General features: G+C 42.5%; 1 protein-coding gene across 7 annotated transcripts in view; it reads right to left on the minus strand.

The window, feature by feature from the left end:
• USP45 (ubiquitin specific peptidase 45) overlaps positions 1-21827 on the minus strand; it is a 170693-nt gene that overhangs the window by 90877 nt on the left and 57989 nt on the right. For all 7 annotated transcript variants that reach the window (XR_008891292.1, XM_056566177.1, XM_056566172.1 and 4 more), the window contains 2 exons: positions 2269-2361; positions 1317-1447 (listed from right to left, as the gene is read on the minus strand). Coding sequence is in view for 6 of the 7 variants with exons in the window: in XM_056566177.1 (XP_056422152.1) it covers positions 1317-1447; positions 2269-2361 (224 nt within the window). In the remaining variant the exon portion in view is untranslated. The remainder of the gene's footprint in view (positions 1-1316; positions 1448-2268; positions 2362-21827) is intronic.

Here is a 21827-nt window from a genome sequence, read left to right on the forward strand (position 1 = left end):
AATGTGGGGGGAACTATACTGCCTACCTGATGTGGGGGAACATGATGCCTACCTAATGTAAGGGGGAACTACAAGGTACCGCACATCGCGGTAGGAGGGGTAGTCTTATATGCCGAGTATATCCCAAACTTTATATTTTAACTGTAAAAGTTGGGGGTCGTCTTATACGCCCAGTCGTCTTATACGCCGGCATATACGGTAGTTGCACACCATTTGGAAAAAATATCTGAAATCAGTCGCTTCCTATAACCATAAATAAGCTTCTTACACCTCTCAGCCGGAATGTTGGACCACTCTTCCTTTGCAAACTGCTCCAGGTCTCTCTTATTGGAAGGCGCCTTTTCCCAACAGCAATTTTAAGATCTCTCCACAGGTATTCAATGTAATTTAGATCTGGACTCATTGCTGTCCACTTCAAAACTCTCCAGTGCTTTGTTGCCATCCATTTCTGGGTGCTTTTTGACATATGTTTGGGGTCCTTGTCCTGCTGGAAGACCCAAGATCTCTGTCCATGCTTAGTGTGGCACACACAGACACACCATGCAAAGACCAAGTGAACTTCTCTCCTTTTTATCTGCTTTCAGGTGTGATTTTTATATTGCCCACACCTGTTACTTGCCACAGGTGAGTTTAAAGGAGCATCACATGCTTGAAACAATAAAAAAATTTCCACAATTTTGAAAGGGTGTCAATAAATTTGTCCAGCCCATTTTTGGAGTTTGGTGTTACATTATGTCCAATTTGCTTTTTTTCCTCCTTTTTTTGATTTAGTTCCAATACACACAAAGGGAATAAACGTGTATAGAAAAACATGTGTTATTGCAATCCTTTTCTGTGAGAAATACTTAATTTTCTTGAAAAATTTCAGGGGTGCCAACATTTACGGCCATCACTGTATATATATATGTGTGTGTGTGTGTGTGTGTGTGTGTGTGTGTGTGTGTGTGTGTGTGTGTGTGTGTGTGTGTAAGGAAATAATTTTTAGATCCATTTTTTCTCAGCATTTTTTTAATAAAAAATAACTTCCATGTAATTTTCCAGTGTAGTTCCGCATGGAAGTCCCCATTAAATTAGTGTTTTTTGTGCTCAGTCATTTAGTTTACATTGAAATCTGCAGTAGAAAATCCTGCACATCAAATCTTGCGTACATGTGAAAGTACCCTTAAACAGTTTGAGAGGCATGTCTTCTAAAATAAAGTTTTCCTATGTATTTCTTTAGTCCTTACTGCTCCTAATAATATACCTATATATTTATAAATAGATGTAAGTGATGTAAGATATATATGGGTAGAAATGCTCTTTACATAATGACTTACTTTTGACAGAGCTGGCTAAAGAGCATTTTGGGAGTCAATGGTTCTTTTCCTGGCTCTTTCATACTGTGCAAGAATAAGACCACCGCTGATGTGAGAGGTCCAGGATTAGGGAGGCTGATCACTAACTGATCCTGTTCAGAAAGAATAAGTATCAACAGATGCAGTACAATATTATCACTTGAATTGTATGTTCATTACTGTACATTGGTGAGAGTCACCATGAAGCTATGACACTTCTAGTCGAAACATTGAGACAAATAAAAGATCTTAGCAATACTACATTAGTATTAACAATTTTAATCCCTTAAAGCAAATTTCACCCGTGAACATTCTTTTGATTTTTTATATATTTTTTTAATCTACAATTCTTGACACAAGCCGTATGGTGGTTGGAGCTTAGTTTTTGTAAGACAGAGCTTATAATGTCCTGCTTAGACATAGAGGTAAAGTATAATATTTAGGCTGCACACAGGCAACCCTAGCATAAGCTATTTTTATGATAGATGCAGGTTTCCATATTAGCTATGTATTATGGAATACAGGCTGCAAAACTAGTACCTGGATTCTTTGGACTGCTCTGCAAGGTGAAAGTGAGAACACTAATTTCTCTGTAGGCCTGTGGGTTACTATTGTATTGCTCCTGCTGGCAAAAAGCAGGTAATTATAACATTTTAGGAAACTGCTATTACTGTAATTTCCTATTATATGTACCAATGTGGCTTTTTCCTTTTAAAAGAAATAAGCATTAAATATATTTAAATACAAAAGAGGTAAAAAGGGAACAGTGTTACAAATTGAGAGAGTTAATAAAAATTCACAGGCACAGGAAATTCAAACATTAAACCCTGGTAAAGTAATGACCTTTTATGGCCTGCCTCCTAGGCAGATCTCTATGTCCCTAACAAACTGGCACAATAAGGTAATTGGAAAAGGTCATTTTATGTCTGGTTACCAAGTTTTCTTCATTAAGGCAAATCTTCAACTTTGTGGCCTTTTCCTTCATTTCAGACAGCGCTTCTGTTAGCACGTGGGTATGGGCAAGATTCTGTAACACAGATTTAAACTTCATAAAAAAAAAACATCAAATTAGGCTGCTAAACAATTCTCATGTTAGAAAAGTTATTCTACTTTAATTAACATTCACAAGTTAAAAGGGGAATTCTAGTCATTAACATTTTATTACATTTTTTATACAGGTCGGACCCTTGGAGGTCCAACCAGTGGGACCCGGACCGATTGTCAGAATGGGGACCCCCAGTCCTTTTTTCCTCTGAACTAAGTGTTGTATGATGTCATGATTGAGCATTTAGGCTGATGCTCCATGCGAGGGTAAGAAAAAAAATTGGGCACTCTTACCCATCTATATCTTCATAAAACTTTACTTCTTTTGCAAATGCTATTTATTTAGTTTTTGTACCTGCTGGTATCTAAGATGTTTCCTTCATAGTAAAAAAATAAATAAATAAAAAGATGTGCTGTATAGGTACTACTGGTTTAAGTTGAAAGCAAATAGAGGTTAATCTCTACTCTGCTATTAGACATATAAACCCAATTAGCCTTTAAAAGAAAGGCAGGCTGTAAAGGGGTATTCCGCCCTTAGACATCTTATCCCCTATCCAAAGGATAGGGGATAAGATGTCTGATCGCAGTGGTCCCGCAGCTGGGTTTCCAAGACTGAGACGTGAAGTCACTCCATGCCCCCTCGTGACGTCACACCACACCCCCTCCATTCATGCCTACGGGAGGGGGCGTGGCAGCCATCACACCCCTCCTATAGAGATGAATGGAAGGGGTGTGACATGTCACAAGGTGGCGTGGCTTGACGTCCCGAGGGAGTGTCTCCGTCTGAGTGAAAGTTCTAAGGTAAGGTCTCCTTAAATAAATCTGTCAGTTTCATAATAGGTCCAGAGCTGGAGATCCTGGCAGATAAGTGCTAGGGGGATAAAATAAACCATACGGCTAGGCCATATTTACACACCAGTAATCAGTTTTAGACGATGTTCACACACAATTAGACTGTCCTGTGGTCAAACATATAGCATAAAATGTTTGCTTTTTGGCGATTTACAGCCTTTTTAAAGTGTGAACATGGTCTTAGTTGCTGTTTGTAAAGTTATAAAAGTGCCTTTTTTGTTAGCAGTAGAAGACTCAAACTGATCAGGCTGAGCTGCAGCAGCATGCCTACCGTCCTCCATCCTGCTTTGACTGATTGACACAAAGGCCCTCATTTACTATTGCAAACCCGACATGTTTTGTCGGGTTGTGTGCCAGATCCTGTCGCATTGTGCCAGAAATTCTGTCTGCGCCAGATTTTGCGTCGGAATTTAAAAAAAACCGCCAGTAAAAGGGGACGTGGCCTCCAAAAAAGGGGCGTGTTCCCGACATTTTCACAAAAACCCAACATATTTACTAAGATTTCCACATAAAATGTGGTGGATTTGAGCTGAGGAAAACCCCACAGATCAGAACATGTGTAAAAAAAGCAAAGTGTAGGGAAAGTGGAAAATGTAGGGAAACCTTAGGAAATACAGTGGAAAATAAATTGTAGGGAATTAAAACCCACAAAGAAACCTACACTCCACTCTTAGTAAATAAGGGCCAAAGTGTTGGAAGCCAAGCCCTTCACATCAATCATGCAGAAAAGGGGGTGGAAGGAAACTGGGGGACAACAGCACAAGTTTGACTCTTCAGCTGCTAACAAAAATGGTACTTTTATAACTTAACAGCTACACATGTAACTTACTGCTACTTACTACTAAAAGAGGTGTGTACTCAGCTTGTTAAAAATGGTCCTTTGGTTTTAAGACTGCAGAGTATCCTTGATAAGGGCAAGATCCTGCATTAAGGAATGCATTAAGGACCCATACATGTGTAATCATGTATGGGTCCATATTACCCTCACTAGTGCATGCATTAAGGCTTATTGTGTGAATATGTGAGAGACTAAATGTGCACAGTGTGAAAACAGAATATCAAAGAATGTTAATCGAATTATATACCCATAGGAGATCGCGGAGCTAGAGTAATACCATACAGCACAAATGAACTGCAGTTGGGCATGCAATACTAATGAACTTTTGCTCCAAAGAAAAATCCTTGTTTACGTGATAACGAAGTTACGAACTCACATGTAACCGATCAGCAGGAACTATCAAGCGCCATGCTGTTCTGTTGTGGGAAAGTACGAGTTATTATTTCATCTTTGCTTCGGAGAGATCTCCACTTACAAAAATTGGTTGGATACCAGGGACACTTTGAAGGTTTAAACAATTGATGAACTGGTCAAGGCGGTATGCCTATATATGCACAAATATGTTATTCTCATTCTGTTATCATTTTTTACTGTTTGTACAGATATAATCAAGCATAAACGTATATCATTACAACATATCTTATATGGTCAAGTTTTCTGATGTGGTGGATGTTTGGAGACCTGGCAGGCGCGGTCCATGTATGGGCCATATGGGGTCCCTTGTGAGGTCAGTGCAATGCTGTTGATTGCTACGATTTCACTGACACGTGATTTGGGGTTCTCTAGTTTTGTTTATTTCCAACACATAAGGTCACATGGGATATAACATACCGTACTAATAATTTGTTTCAGGGGTGTTAATAATTAACTAGAATTATAGTAATATAAAGACATAATTAATAATCATATAAAAAAAATATAAAAAGATACAAAAAAATAAAAAAAAATCATAAAAAAACAAAATTAAAAATTAAATATATACAAAAATATAATATTAAAAAAATCATATAAAAATAAATTAAAAAATTAAAAATTAAAACCCCAAAAAATTACTGATATATAAAACAATAAATAAATAATAAAAAAATAAAAATAATACTAAGATATTTAAAACATTGAATAAAGGAAAATTTACAACATGAAACATGCATAAAGAATAATTTAAAATATACATTTAAAATAAATAATAATGGATACCATTTTAGGTTATTAATAAGATAAGGGCTGAGGGATTCACATATTTATTCACAGAATTTGTTATTAATTTTATGGTGCAGGTTTTTCATACACATATAAATATCCTTTTGTCACGTTTTTTTTAGTGAATTTGGTTGCTGGGAACCCTTTGCAATTGAGTGCGCATGTGCCCCTATACTTACCCTTCTGTATATGGGAATCTATAAGATACGTGGGACGCATGCGCATTCAGTTGTGCTAGAGACATACCCCACAATAGAACTGTGATCTTAGTAGGGTCACGGGACTCGGATCATGGGACCCTCAAGGTGGTCACGTGGCGCGCGTCGTTTAGAGGCGCATCACGTGACTCGAAACATGTGACCCATATAGCAATGCGGAGTCCCGTGAATACATGGGCCTGCATCAAAGTTACACACAGGAAGTGAGGCATACTCAATTCCGGCATGGAGCTCGGCAGCATTGTGCAGAGATAGGTCCTCACAATGGGGGACGGCATTGAGGCTGCACACAGGAAGTTCATGGTGTGGAGTTCCGGTATGGAGCTCACCACGCCATGTCGGGACATTGGAGACTGCACCTGCCAGGTATTTTAGCCGTCAAACAATGAAGCTTTATTGATCATTAGTATAAAGAAAAAGGTAACAGAGAATAACAGCATAAAGAACAGAAACATTTGATCCGAAGACCAACAGAAATCAAGAACAGTCAGGTCACAATATATTCACATAGAAGACAAGGACCCCTTACATATTTGCAGTGCAACATAAAGTGGTCCATGTGCAGCAGATGATACATATGTAGACGATGGAATATGGGAATTGGAAATAGAATGCACTCTCCCCCCCACCCTCCCATGTGCCAAATGTACACCCCCCCCCACTCACCCGCCCTCCCCCCCCACCATCCTAATACAACATAAAACTATGTGACATGTCAGGACAACAGGGCGAGTTGAGCCACGACTCCCAGACTGCATCAAACCTATCCATTTGATCCTCTCTAATGGCCGCCAATTTTTCATTGAGCATAATGGAGTTGATTCTATCTAGCACTAGGGAGAAGGTCAATACTGGTCTCTTCCATGATGCCGCTATATGGATCCTGGTTGCCATTAAGACATATTGGGCAAGTTTAAACACTTGGAATCGCATTCTATTGTGGTATTGTATAAGACGGCATTGCTCCAGTATAGTATTGTTTGTATTATTGCTGTGATATAGGACTACACTGTTATCATAGGAGTGCTTGCTCTGTCTATGTATGCACCTGCATGTTCATAGCCACATGGAGTCGACACTGATTGTTATTTGATTACCAGTAGGACCGGGTCATTTACTCAGAGCAGGAGGTCATGGCCCTGCTCTGAGGCTGTGTTGTGGCTCTTCAGAGAGCCTTTTTAATGGTTTTAAACTTGTAACTTGACTGTTTTGTAATTTGTAATAAAGCTATTGCATTAGATATTATGGTGTGCATTCTATTTTCAGTGTGAGCCTTTTTTCTTTTGGAGAGTATTGTATATTACACTGAATTGCACCAATCTTTACAAGATATATTACAGTGAGCCCCCTGTATTTTTCTATTGTTGAAATATAAATATATGTGTTTATTAAACATTTTTTTTTTTTTTTTTACCACTTCTTTCACCCTAAATGTACTAACCAGGAAACAAGCTTCCCTGACTTGTTTGTCACCCGCCTGCACATCACCCGTCTTATTTTATTTTGTAACCCGCCTAATTTCATTTTCCTGTCGGCAGGCTCCGCTCCCCAGCCACCCGCCCGTATCTACCACCCACCTGCAAGCTGTTGTAACTATAACTCCTAGCATGTCCTCACAGTAAGGGCATACCAGTAGTTGTAGTACTGCAACAGCTAGGAGGTGGGTGATAAATGCTGGCGGGTGCCCGGGGAGCAGAGCTGTGCAAAAAGTCACACAAAAGTCGCAGTTGCGACTTTTTGTGGGACTTTTCAAAAATTGGTCTCATATTGCTTGTAAGGCAGGTCTGACCTGGCTTACACTTGCGACTTTTTGAAGGGGGTTTGTGACTTTTTTTGCTTACGTGCGACTTTCGCACTTCATAAATTCTCAACCACTGCAAAGTGAAAACTGATATTTAATTAGGTAGGGCTGATTGGTATTTTTTGCTTACCCACAAAAGTCGCACAAAAAGTTGCTTATGCGCACGTGCGACTTTTTGTGTTCCTTTTGTAAGCAAAAGAATAAAAAAAACCTTGATAAATCTCCTCCTAGATGTTTCTATAGTCGTTGACTTTCATGCCTTGCTGTTGGCAGGTCTTCGATTGCATCTCGCCAAGTGTATGTGGAAAGGAGTTCCTAAAACAAAAAGTGTTACACTTTCCATCCTTAAACAGGTGCTGGGCCAGAGGGAAAAACCAAAGCCTAAGACCACCTTAAAACTTTTCTGATCAAGTGATGGCATTCTGCTAGGATGTGCAATAACTTATAACTGGTGGAGGTCCCAGATGTTAATTGTGATAATAAAGGGCATGAAGCTGTCAGGGACCGACCAGGGGACAGGGAGAATGAGCCCTAAACTGACCCTAAAACCGCTCTCCCTGCCTACTTGCCCATCCACCCTAAACGGTGGATAGACAACTGGGCGCCGGTCCCTCCATGAACTAAAGTGCAGGGGCCTAAATAAAAACAAATACTAATAAATAGTCAGTCACAAACCAGAAACATAACAGGAACATAGAACTCCATAACAGATTACGTTCAAAGGACACAGATCAGTGAGCAGCACAGGGGACACTATATCAGCAGACATGAACAGAGGACTCAGTGGTTGTGAACAGAGGACACTATAAATCAGTAGTCATGTACAGAACTCCAAAGATCTGAAATCAAGAACTAATAAACATACAGAGTTCAAAACACCAGACAGGAAAACGGATGAGATTGAACATATTCCCGAAACAAAACAGGAATAAGCTGAATCCCCTAGAAACACCTCCGGTAAACACAGGAATAACAATACCCTCTGAGTCCCCACGGACAGGTTGGGATCTTTAGCTAATCAGGAATAATCGCAATCCCTCCGAACACCTCCAGTAGACACGTAGTCCCCATGGACAGGTAACAGGGATGCCAAATTACAACTCAGAAAACGGATACAACAGGATTAGGGCTGCACGATATGGGGAAAATGTGCGATTATGGGCCTAAATATTGCGATATCTATATGTGATGCAATATAATAAATATTTCATGTCCAATCTCCTCCCTTTAACAACTATCCACACATTCTTCCCTTGTCACATTCCTCCCGCAGTCACATTCCCCCCCACATTCCTCCCCCTGTCACATTCCCCCCACGACACAATCTTCCCCCTTGTCACATTCCCCCCAATCACATTCCTCCCCGTCACATTCCCCCACATCACATTTCCCACTCCATCACATCCCCCCTGTCACATTCCCCAGTCACAATCTTCCCCCGTCACAAACTTCTCCCCTGTTATAATCTTCCCTTGTAACATTACCCCCCCCCTTTGTCACATTCCCAGTCACAATCTCCCACCCCCCGTCACAATCTCCCACCCCCCGTCACAATCTCCCACCCCCCGTCACAATCTCCACCCCCCCCGTCACAATCTTCCCTGTCACAATCTTCCCTTGTAACATTCTCCCCCTTGTAACATTCTCCCCCTTGTAACATTCTCCCCCCTGTCACACTCCCCCCTGTCACACTCCCCCCTGTCACACTCCCCCCTGTCACACTCCCCCCTGTCACACTCCCCCCTGTCACACTCCCCCCTGTCACACTCCCCCCTGTCACACTCCCCCCTGTCACACTCCCCCCTGTCACAATCTTCCCCATCACATTCCCTGTCATAATCTTCCCCTCTGTCACAATCTTCCCCCGTCACAATCGTCCCTTGTAACATTACCCCCCCTTGTCACATTCCCCCGTCACAATCTTCCCCCGTCACACTCCCCGTCATAATCTTCCCCTGTCACAATCTTCCCCCGTCACAATCTTCCCCCCTGTCACAATCTTCCCCCGTCACAATCTTCCCTTGTAACATTACCCCCCCTTGTCACATTCCCCCGTCACAATCTTCCCCCGTCACATTCCCCCCCAGTCACATTCCCCGATCACAATCTTCCCCCATCACAATTTCTCCCCCCTGTCACATTCCCCCCCCGTCACACTCCCCAACACAATCTTCCCCCTGTCACAATCTTCCTTCCCTTGTCACATTCCTCCCCCCCGTCACATTCTCCCCTTGTCACATTCCCCCAATCACATTCCTCCCCGTCACATTCCCCCCCATCAAATTCTCCCGCCCCTGTCACATCCCCCAGTCACATTCCCCGTCACCATCTTCCCCCCTGTTGTAATCTTCCCTTGTAACATTACCCCCCTTTTCACACTCCCCCCATCACAATCTTCCCCGTCACACTCCCTGTCATTATCTTCCCCCCTGTCACAATCTTCCCCCCGTCACAATCTTCCCTTGTAACATTACCCCCCCTTGTCACATTCCCCCGTCACAATCTTCCCCCGCCACACTCCCCGTCATAATCTTCCCGTCACAATCTTCCCTTGTAACATTACCCCCCTTCACAATCTTCACCGTCACACTCCCTGTCATAATCTTCCCCTCTGTCACATTCCTCCCCCTGTCACATTCCACTGTCACAATCTTCCCCCTGTCACACTCACCGTCACAATCTTCCCCCTGTCACACTCCCCGTCACAATCTTCCCCCTGTCACACTCCCCGTCACAATCTTCCCCGTCACACTCCCCGTCACAATCTTCCCCCTGTCACACTCCCCGTCACAATCTTCCCCGTCACACTCCCCGTCACAATCTTCCCCCTGTCACACTCCCCGTCACAATCTTCCCCTGTCACACTCCCCGTCACAATCTTCCCGTCACAATCTTACTTCCCGTCACATTCCCCCGTCACAATCTTCCCCCCCCGTCACACTCCCCGTCACAATCTTACCCCCTGTCACATTCCCCGTCACAATCTTCCCGTCACAATCTCCCCCCCCCCCCGTCACACTCCCCGTCACAATCTTACCCCCTGTCACATTCCTCCCCCTGTCACAATCTTACCCCTTGTCACAATCTTCCCCCCTGTCACACTCCCTGTCACAATCTTCCCCTCTGTCACATTCCCCCCCGTCACATTCCCCCCCGTCACATTCCCCCCCGTCACAATCTCCCCCCCGTCACAATCTCCCCCCCCCCGTTACACTCCCCGTCACAATTTTCCCCCGTCACACTCCCCGTCACAATCTTCCCCCGTAACACTCCCCGTCACACTCCTCCCCCCCCGTCACAATCTTCCCCCCCCCGTCACAATCTTCTCCCCCTGTCACACTCCCCATCACAATCTTCTCCTTGTCACATTCCCCCCGTCACAATCTTCCCCCCGTCACAATCTTCCTCCCTGTCACAATCTTCCTATGTCACATCCCCCCTCCCACATTTTGTACTGCAGCAATACACTAGGTTTTCCGGGCGTTTTTCAAATCACCAAGCTAGTGCGTTTGCTGCTGAAAAAGGCCTTTCCCCATGAGCCAATCACTGGCTTAACGTGTGACACCGCTGCAGCCAGTGATTGGCTGAAAAGGGAAAGGTCCTACTGCTTGTATGGAGAAGAGATGAGACACTGGACCGCACGGAGGGAAACAGCATCTGAAGGGGCCGGGAGTAGGTGAGCAGAAGTTTTTTTTTTTTCATTTTTCTCCCTGTGCCCTTTCTCTTGGCTCAGTGTTTTTCTACCAGGGTGCCTCCAGCTGTTGTGAAACTACTACTCCCAGCATGCCCGGACAGCCTTTGCTGGTCCGGGCATGCTGGGAGTTTTAGTTTTGCAACAACCATAGGCACCCTGGTTGGCAAACACAGAATTTTAGTATTTAAAGGACATGTCCGGTGCTCACTTTTCTTATTGTATCCGTTCTGGGCTGCAAAAAAAAAAAGAAAATAAGCTTTCTCTTACCTGCATACGCTCCCCCGGTGCTCTGGTACAGGCGTTCGGTCCCCGGGTTGTATTCTTCTTACTTCCTGTTAGCCCGGCACGTCACACGGAGCTTCAGCCTATCACTGGCCGAGGTGGGACATCGCTGCAGCCGGTGATAGGTTGAAGCTCCGTGTGACATGCCAGGCTAACAGGAAGTAAGAAGAATACAGCCCGGGGACCGAACACCTGTACTGAAGCACCGGGGGAGCCTAGGCAGGTAAGAGAAAATTTGTTTTCTTTTATTTTTCAGCCCGGAACGGATAAAATAAGAAAAGTGAGCACCGGACATCTCCTTTAAATATGTTTTAACCTGCTCCGGCCGGCCCCTGCCTACAGCAGCACACGGGAGCCGGCCCGAGCAGATAATTGCACATTTTCCACGGGGGCTGTATTGCTATATATCGCAAAAAGCAAAAACCGTGATTCGATTGCTTTCGCGATATATTGTGCAGCCCTAAAAAGGATATAATTATAGAACACTGTTCACAAGACAGGATAAATCGCAATCCCTCAAAACACCTCCAGTAGACAAGGAGTCCCCATGGAGCGGTGACAGGGATGCAACATTGGACACTGTTCAGACTGGACACACAAACTGGACACTCCACTAACGAAGTAGCCATTAATAATAAATTCAAATAGACTACTGGCCAGTGGCACACTCAACAGTGTGGTCAGAAGCTGACCCAGTAGGAAAACAGAAATATAAAACACAGAACTTCATGTAAATGGATACAAGAGAAAACACAGTATGAACAGACACATAGCATAAAGAACATACAAATCCTAAAACCAACTTAAAGGACAACTGTAGTGGAACACTTTTATACATGCCCGTGCCTCAAAAATAAACGTATACATACCTTCCTACGAGCCCCCGTTGGTCCGGCACAGGCCTCACGGTCCGGCAGTGGTGACGTCATTCCACTTCCTGGGGACGGGGACGCCGCAGAGCCATCGGCGTATCACCGGCCGTAGCAATGTCCTGCCCCGGTCAGTGATAGGCTGAGCCCACTGTTATGTAAGGAGCTCTGGCCGGCTTCTTACATGACAGTGGGCTCAGCCTATCACCTGCCAGGGCGGGACATTGCTGCGGCCGGTGATACGCCAACGGCTCTGCGGCGTCCCCGTCCCCAGGAAGTGGAATGACGTCAGCACTGCCGGACTGTGAGGCCTGTGCCGGACCAATGGGGGCTCGTAGGAAGGTATGTAAGAGTTTGTTTATTTTTGAGGCCCGGACACGGACATGTATAAAAGTGTTCTACTACAGTTGTTCTTTAACAAACACAGCTTAAAATCTACTAAGAGCAGGCCACATAAAACTGGCTAAAACCAGAAAATACAAAGTGCATGCTAAAACAGAGAAAGTAGATTAAAAGCTCAAACAAAGATCGTTTCACCAAGAGCTCCATGCAGCGCTCCATCATCTTAGCAAGTCAGGATATAATGAAGTCAATCACCAGCCCAGAGGCTAGACTGGGCTGACTTTAAATAGACACACCCTAGAAGCTATTGGCTAGCAAGCAAAAGGCTATTAACTATTCCCTGACCAGGGAACATAAAACTGTTCACACACAACCAAACCTATAGCTGTGTGTGAACACAGGCCAATACAGATATAACAGTAGCGTTCATGCAGCGCTGCATCCTTCCACTATTTTGTTCCTGCAAAGGGGTCCCAGGGCACCAGGCTGTAAGGGCACAGCAGCAGATAAACATGGTGCAAGAGCGCTGTGAGCTAAGAGGCAGCTCCAACAGACAGCACCTAAAGACAACACGTCAAACCACAATGATGCCAGCATTGTAACTGCAATAAGCCATCTGCCACAGGATGATGATCTCTGCGGCTCCTGTACTTCCCCCACCTAACAAGCAGGAAGGAATGAGTTGAAAAAGCCTTTCTTGATTTGGAGTTCTTCACAGTCTGGTTCTGACATCAGTTTCTGCACTCTCTCAGTAGTATCCACACTTTCTTATTCGAGGTGCCAGAGCCAGGGCTGTCCATTTGTTTCCATTCTTCTGAGATCCTCCATAAGTAAGAGGGGGAAATCCACAAGGGAGAGGATTAGCACTGCTGCTGAGGTGTGGGGGTGCTGGGTGGTGTGCCCCTTTCAACAGAGACAAGATTATAGAGGAAGAATTGTGTAAGGTAGAGAGGACAGGTCCAGTGAGACACAAGCAGGTTAGGGAGGATGACCTCTTATCCTCTGTTCTTTTTCATACTGGGACTGGTGCTTACCCTCTTAAGGACCCAGCCATTTTACACCTTAGGACCCGGCCATTTTTTGAACATCTGACCACTGTCACTTTAAACATTAATAACTCTGGAATGCTTTTAGTTATTCTGATTCTGAGATTGTTTTTTCGTGACATATTATACTTTAACATAGTGGTAAAATTTTTTGGTAGTTTGCTTCCTTTCTTGGTGAAAAATCCCAAAATTTTATGAAAAATTTGAAAATGTTGCATTTTTCTAACTTTGAAGCTCTCTGCTTGTAAGGAAAATGGATATTTAAAATATTTTTTTTTTTTATTCACATATACAATATGTCCACTTTATGTTTGCATCATAAAATTGACAAGTTTTTACTTTTGGAAGACACCAGAGGGCTTCAAAATTCAGCAGCAATTTTCCAATTTTTCCCAAAATTTCCAAACTCACTATTTTTCAGGGACCAGTTCAGGTTTGAAGTGGATTTGAAGGGTCTTCATCTTAGAAATACCCCACAAATGACCCCATTATAAAAACTGCACCCCCCAAAGTATTCAAAATGATATTCGGTCAGCCTTTTAACCCTTTAGGCGTTTCACAGGAATAGCAGGAAAGTGAAGGAGAAAATTCACAATCTTCATTTTTTACACTCGCATGTTCTTGTAGACCCAATTTTTTAATTTTTACAAGGGGTAAAAGGAGAAAAGTTATACTTATATTTGTAGCCCAATTTCTCTCAAGTAAGCACATACCTCATATGTCTATGTAAAGTGTTCGGCGGGCGCAGTAGAGGGCTCAGAAGCGAAGGAGCGACAAGGGGATTTTGGAGAGCACGTTTTTCTGAAATGGTTTTGGGGGGGCATGTTGCATTTAGGAAGCCCATATGGTGCCAGAACAGCAAAAAAAAAAAAAAAACACATGCCATACCATTTTGGAAACAAGACTCATTGAGGAACATAACAAGGAATTAAGTGAGCCTTAATACCCCACATGTGTTTCACAACTTTTGCATATGTAAAAAAATAAAATAAAATTTCACTAAAATGTGTTTCCCCCCCAAATTTCACATTTTTGCAAGGGTTAATAGCAGAAAATACCCCCCCAAAATTTGTAACCCCATCTCTTCTGAGTATGGAGGTACCCCATAAGTTGACCAGAAGTGCACTACGGGCGAACTACAATGCGCAGAAGAGAAGGAGTCATATTTGGCTTTTTGAGAGCAAATTTTGCTCGGGGGCGTGTCGCATTTAGGAAGCCCCTATGGTGCCAGAACAGCAAAATAACCCCCACATGGCATACCATTTTGGAAACTAGACCCCTTCAGGAACATAAGGGGTACAGTGAGCATTTACCCCCACTGGTGTCTGTCAGATCTTTGGAACAGTGGGCTGTACGAAATTTTTAATTTGCACAGCCCACTGTTCCAAAGATCTGTCAGACACCAGTGGGGTGTAAATGCTCACTGCACCCCTCATTACATTCCGTGAGGGATGTAGTTTCCGAAATGGGGTCACATGTGGGTTTATTTTTTTTTTGCGTTGGTCAAAACCGCTGTAACAATCAGCCGCCCCTGTGCATATCACCTCAAATGTACATGGCGCACTCTCCCTTCTGGGCCTTGTTGTGCACCCCCAGAGCACTTTGCGCCCACATATGGGGTATCTCCGTAGTCGGGAGAAATTGCATTACAAATTTTGGGGGGCTTTTTTCCCTTTTACCTCTTGTCAAAATGAAAAGTATAGGGCAACACCAGCAGGTTAGTGTAAAAAATTTATTTTTTTACACTAACATGCTGGTGTAGACCCCAACTTCACCTTTTCATAAGGGGTGAAAGGAGAAAAAGCCCCCCAAAATTTGTTAGGCAATTTCTCCCGAGTACGGCGATACCCCATATGTGGCCCTAAACTGTTACCTTGAAAAACAACAGGGCTCCAAAGTGAGAGCGCCATGTGCATTTGAGGCCTGAATTAGGGATTTGCATAGGGGTGCACATAGGGGTATTCTACGCCAGTGATTCCCAAACAGGGTGCCTCCAGCTGTTGCAAAACTCCCAGCATGCTTGGACAGTCAACGGCTGTCCAGCAATACTGGGAGTTGTTGTTTTGCAACAGCTGGAGGCTCCATTTTGGAAACAGTGGCGTACCAGACGTTTTTCATTTTTATTGGGGAGGGGGGCTGTGTAGGGGTATGTGTATATGTAGTGTTTTTTATTTTTATTTTGTGTTAGTGTAGTGTAGTGTAGTGTTTTTAGGTTACAGTCACACGGGCGGGGGTTACAGCGAGTTTCCCGCTGCGAGTTTGAGCTGCCGCACAAGGGCTGTCTGGGCATGCTGGGAGTTGTAGTATACATGGTCCCATTACAGCAATGCATGTCGCTTTACGGCGACGTGCATTGCTGTAAAGGGCCCGACCATGGCTGAAGATCCACTCACCTGTCGCCGCCGTCTTCATCGCCGGGATCCGGGTCTTCAGGGACGAGGTAAGCAATTCGAGGTAAGAATTGCAGGGGATAGGAGGAGGTGTCAGGCTTGCCACCTCGCTCCTATACTTTAGCATGGTCCTGGCTGTCTGTGACAGCCGGGATCATGCAAAATTACCGGGCGGTCGGGTCCCAGAGACCCGATCAGCCCGGTATCGCCGCAGATCACAAGGGCGATTTCCCTTGCGATTTGCGGCGATCGCCAACATGGGGGGCCTACATGGCCCCCCTCTGCATTTGCCCTGGATGCCTGCTGAAGCATTTCAGCAGGCATCCGGTTCCGATCGCTGCCCGGTGCGTGGCAGGGACCGGCAGGATCCATACGCCCTGGGTCCTTAAGAGGTTACACAAACTTTTCACTTTTCCTTAGCTGCAATCTATGCATAGGTCTTTTTTCAGCTTGTGGCAGGTCACAGCGGGTGCAGGCAGTCTTCCACTTAATTTGTGAAATAATGCCCTGCAGAAGTGCTTGTCCAGAGATATATGGGTTTTGTAGGGAAACTGTCACTCATATTTTTTTTTATTTTTTTTAAGGAGATTGAAGAAAAAAGTATGTTTTCTCAGTCCTCAGTGTACCACTTAATCTAAAGGTTGAGTGTGTAATGGATAATTGGGTCACTTAGTATTATAGAGAGATCACCTGGACTAATGGTAAAACATTTATCATTACTGGACAATGAAATAAACGTAATTAAAATATATTAATAAAATACAATAAACCGCTGAAGGGGTCAGAACCTATCTATATGTACCCCAAAACTGGTTAAGTTAAGAGGATTGTTAGACAATGCCATTTCTAGAACCCTATTCACACTGAACAATCCTGTTGTGACTGTCTGAAGAAAACACATAACTCAGAGTTGCTAGAAAACAAATGAGGAGTCACAGTGCCCAACATTGGAAGGACTAACATCCTACCACGATCATATCTACTGTCCTAATAGATCCGGCACCATAAATATGACTTCTAGTTCATAGTGGGGGCTCTGCTCCTCGAGTACTGACTCAACCCTATGTCCAACAATTACAAAGTAGTAGAAGCTGTAAAACAAAAGAAGAACAGGCGCTCCCTTGTGAAGAATCAACGGGATATTAATAGTTTTCTTAACTTCGGCAGCGCACATTATCCAGCATGGTTAAGGGGCGTCCCCTATGGACAGTACCTGCGCATCCGGAAGAACTGCACCTCGAACAAGGACTTTGTTGCTCAGGCTGCTGTCCTTAGGGGACGGTTCCTTGAAAAAGGCTATCCAAAGAAACTTCTGACTAACTCTTATAACAAAATAAGAAATAAAAAACAATCGGATTTAGTCATTCCAAAAGCACAAATTACTAGTAAATCTGATAACTCCTTTGAATTTAAAACTAATTTTGTGACCAATTATAATAAAGAAGCAATAAAAATCAAACAAATATTACATAAACATTGGCCAATCATACTTGGAGATCCTGTTCTTGGAGAATTAATTCCCCCTACCCCTAGAATTACTTTTAGACGGGCAAGCAACTTACAAAATATGGTGGTCACTGGTAGATTCAAAGGGAAACCGCAATTGCGGTCATATAATGATGGCTTCTGCGCTCCCTGTGGAGGCCCTCGTTGTTTATGTTGTAGTTTAATTAAAGAATCCACTACTTCTTTCCTTTCTTCTATTACTCAAGTATCATATAAGATTAAAGAAAAAGTTACATGTAATACGACATTTGCAATATATCTATTAACATGTAGCTGTGAGCTCCAATACGTGGGCCGCACTGTACAAACAGTGCGGTCCCGTATGAATAAGCACCGTTGGAATATCAAACACAAATATCTACTACACAGTGTTTCAAAACATTTTACTTTCAAGCATAATAACAATTTAGATTTTTTTTAATTAATAATTCTTGAAACTATTCCATCAGATTGTGTTAATAGATACCAACGTCTCATTAATCGTGAATCCTATTGGATCCACAAACTCGTTACATTGGTCCCGAATGGGCTTAATGAGACCATAGAGAATGTCAAATAATTATTTTTTTATTTTACTTTTATATATATATATATATATATATATATATATATATATATATATATATATATATATAATTTTTTTTTTTTTTTCTATTTTCCAGTTAGCGACTCCACCACTTTACTAATTATGAAAATGTATCTTCACTTTTCATATATTGGTCCATTAGTTATATATATATATGTATTTTTGTTAAAAAATATATAATATAAAAATATATGTTTTCTTTTCTCCCTCTCTCTGATAACATAACTTCCCGTTCTCTGCCCTCCTCCGGGAGATATTTCTCGGATAGTGCCCGTTCGGACTATTGAAATTAATTAGTTACTCCTGGATATATATCTACATCATCAGTCTCCCTTTTAGGTAGATTTTGGCATGTGTTTTTTTTTTTTTTATTATATACATTACTATACATATTTTTTATTTATAATTTTTTTTTATAATACATCTCTTCCCTGCTTTTGATGGGAATTTTTTATAATCACAGGTGTAGGTACATACCGTGCGGCTTTGCTCCTGTCACCTCTCACTAAGGTGGGACGGGAGATGTGCAGGATCAATACGGTCGGTATTTATAAAATGTATAAAACATGTTTGACCCTGGGCACAATATACATTATGCGATATCGTATTTCTTAGGCTCAGTTGCACTTTATCTCTATAGCGGCAGGTGATTCATGTAATACGATGGCTTGCAGTCTGTGATTCCAATTGGTCATAAATCAGTTTTTTTATTGAATGTTTTGTCTTGTTTTTAAGGCCGCACATTTGTTAATGTTGTAATAATGTGTATTTTTATTATATATATATATATATATATATATATATAATTATTATTTTTTTTTTTTTTGTGTTCTTTTATTAAGAAGAAAAAAATCTTGTATTCTCTTAATCTCACCAAGTCAGGCAGGGGTTAATACCTGTGTGTATATAAATCCCTTCCGGCGAAGTGTTTGCTATGCCTGATTAAACCGCGCAAGCGCGGTCAAACGCGTCGCATTGGATTAAAGCTGTTTGATACCTACCTGGCTTCACTGGTCCCCTTCTTGGTCAGCGCCTGTATTCCTGCACCCCTGAAGCTTTCGCCTTTGCAAAGTAGTAGAAGCGGCACTCCAAAGTTGCAAAAAAAAAAATGTCTTTATTCACTTATCAGAGTTCCAAGAATGCAACTTTCAGCCTCACAATGAGGCTTTTCTCAAGCCTTGAGCTTGAAAACGCTTGAGAAAGGTCTCATTGTGAGGCTGAAACTTTGCATTCTAGAAACTCTGATGAGTGAATAAAGAATTTTTTTTTGCAACTTTAGAGTGCTTTACTACTTTGGAATTACTGTCCTAATACAGTGCTGCAAATATACAACTAATATCATCATAAGCCGATTGCCCGATGTCCACCAATAACCCTTTAGACACCACAATCAAAAGTTGATGACAACATCTAAAAGTGCCGAAATCTGTTCCCGGTAGCTCAGGGTAGATGTCCTGATCAGCTGTAAGTACAGTGGGAAGTATCTTACTTCCTTCCCTGCTGTCCAATCAGTGCTCCTATACTGCATCCAGCCATTGCAGGCTGGAGAAATAGAGCACCTACAACACTGATCAATGCTCTCCTTCCATTGATTAGCGTATGGAATCTGAAGACTGCATGTAATAGTCTCCCATGGGGACTAAAAAGATTAAATAAAGTGTTAAAAAAAATTAACCCCTTCCCTAAAAGTTAGAATTACCCTCCTTTTCCCATTTTTAAAATAAAAATATGTAAACAAAAATAAACATAAATATATGTGGTATCACCGTGTGCGTAAATGTCTGAACTATTAAAACAATGTTAATTAAACTGCACAATGGTGTAAATGTAAAAAAAAAAAAAAAAAGTAAAAAAATTTGTATTTCTGGTTGCTTCTTTTACCAGAAAAAAAACTAATAAAAGTGAAAAAAATAAAATAAATTAGCCATTATACGGGACGTTCATTAATATTCATGTAATTTTTTTTCTCACTTTTGATGTTTTCACAGTCCTCAGGTTACCACTCAATCTAAAGGTCAAGTGTATAATAGATAATTGGGTCACTTAGTTCTATAGAGAGATCACCTGGGCTTATGGTATAAAATTATTTATTACTAGACAACCAGTAAGGATAATTAAAATATATTAATAAAATAATATATCCGCAAGGGCCCTGCGGTTTATTGTAACTCCTAAAGGGGTACTCCGCTGTAAACATCTTATCCCCTATTCAAAGGGGGATAAGATGTTAGATCTTGGGGGTTCCGCCGCTGGGGACCCCAGCGATCTCTACTTCAGCACCCCTGCCATTCATCGCACAGAGCAAACTGCACTCCTTGCCTGATGACTGGCGATGCCAGCCGACACGCCCCCTCCATTCACGTCTATGGGAGGAGGCGTGATGGCCATCACGCCCCCTCCCATAGACCTGAATGGAGGGGGAGTGGCGTGACATCACAAACGAGGAAGCGGCAAGCTTCCGTGTTCCAGACACCACCGCAGCGGTGTAGCCCTTTAAGGACATCTTAAAATTGTCCTCTATAACTTTTATAATTTTGCGTAGATGGGGACCAGTCAACAGGCAGCGCAGTTTGCTCTGTGCAACGAATGGCAGGGGTGCTGAAGTAGAGATCGCTGGGGTCCCCAGCGGCGGAACCCCCAAGATCTAACATCTTATCCCCCTTTGAATAGGGGATAAGATGTTTTACAGCGGAGTACCCCTTTAGGAGTTAATATATCCGCAAGGGCCCTGTGATTTATTGTATTTTATTAATATATTTTAATTATGTTCACTGGTTTTCCAGTAATACATAATTTTATACCATTAGCCCAGGTGATCTCTCTATAGAACTAAGTGACCCAATTATCTATTATACACTTGACCTTTAGATTGAGTGGTACCCTGAGGACTGGGAAAACATCATTTTGGCTTAGATCTTCCATTTTTACTCTCGAAGGTCCCAGTTAACCTTGCGTCCTCTATTGTGAGCTCAACAATATATACATATTTTTCACTTTTTATAAAAGAAGATTCAAGCCTCAGAGTTCTTCCCGTTTGTCAGTATAGATTAGGGTACTGGTTGGCTGGGTGGAGAGGCCTTTGATGTTGCTTTTAAGGGATGGGAAAAGCCCATAGAGCTACCCTTTTAATAAGATATCGAATTTCAAAGACATTTAATAACATAAACCTTTTGTAATGTAATAATTCTCTTATGGTAGGAGTTCAAGGATAGTCACAGCCAAATAAGTAAACATACTAGCCTTGTGTAAGGCTCATAGACATGATTTGACTCTGTATGACCCCACAAACAATGCTGTCATATTACATTACATGGACAAGCCTATAGTGGGTTTATAGGCATACGGTATATACATTAACTGCTCCTATTTCTAATGTCTTTTTTTTTTTTTTTAACTAATAGGGCATTTAAAAGAACCAGTGAAGTTCCTACCGCATTTCTCTGAAAATAAGACCGGGTCTTATATTAATTTTAGTCACCAAAAAACACACTAGGGCTTATTTTCAGGGTTTTATTTACATGTGATGGGCGCAGCTCTGCACCCCAACATCCCCCCCCCCTACCGGTTTATCAGCCCAGCGCTGCACCCCACATCGGGGGGCTAATCGTACCGTATGTCACCCGCGAGGGCTTCTTCTCTCCCCCCCCCTCCCGCCAAATAATTATCAGCCGCTGCGCTGTACTTGTAAAGTAGCTTGAGCATGAAGGGCCCACATATACACCTGAATGTTTTTTTATGTAGCACACACCTCTATACTTCTAAACACAGGACAATACCTTTGCACCAAAAGAGAAGTTAAGTATTCCTGTGCCCGGGCTGCAAATA

Source organism: Hyla sarda, chromosome 3 (assembly GCF_029499605.1).
Source record: "Hyla sarda isolate aHylSar1 chromosome 3, aHylSar1.hap1, whole genome shotgun sequence".
Classification (NCBI taxonomy): domain Eukaryota; kingdom Metazoa; phylum Chordata; class Amphibia; order Anura; family Hylidae; genus Hyla; species Hyla sarda.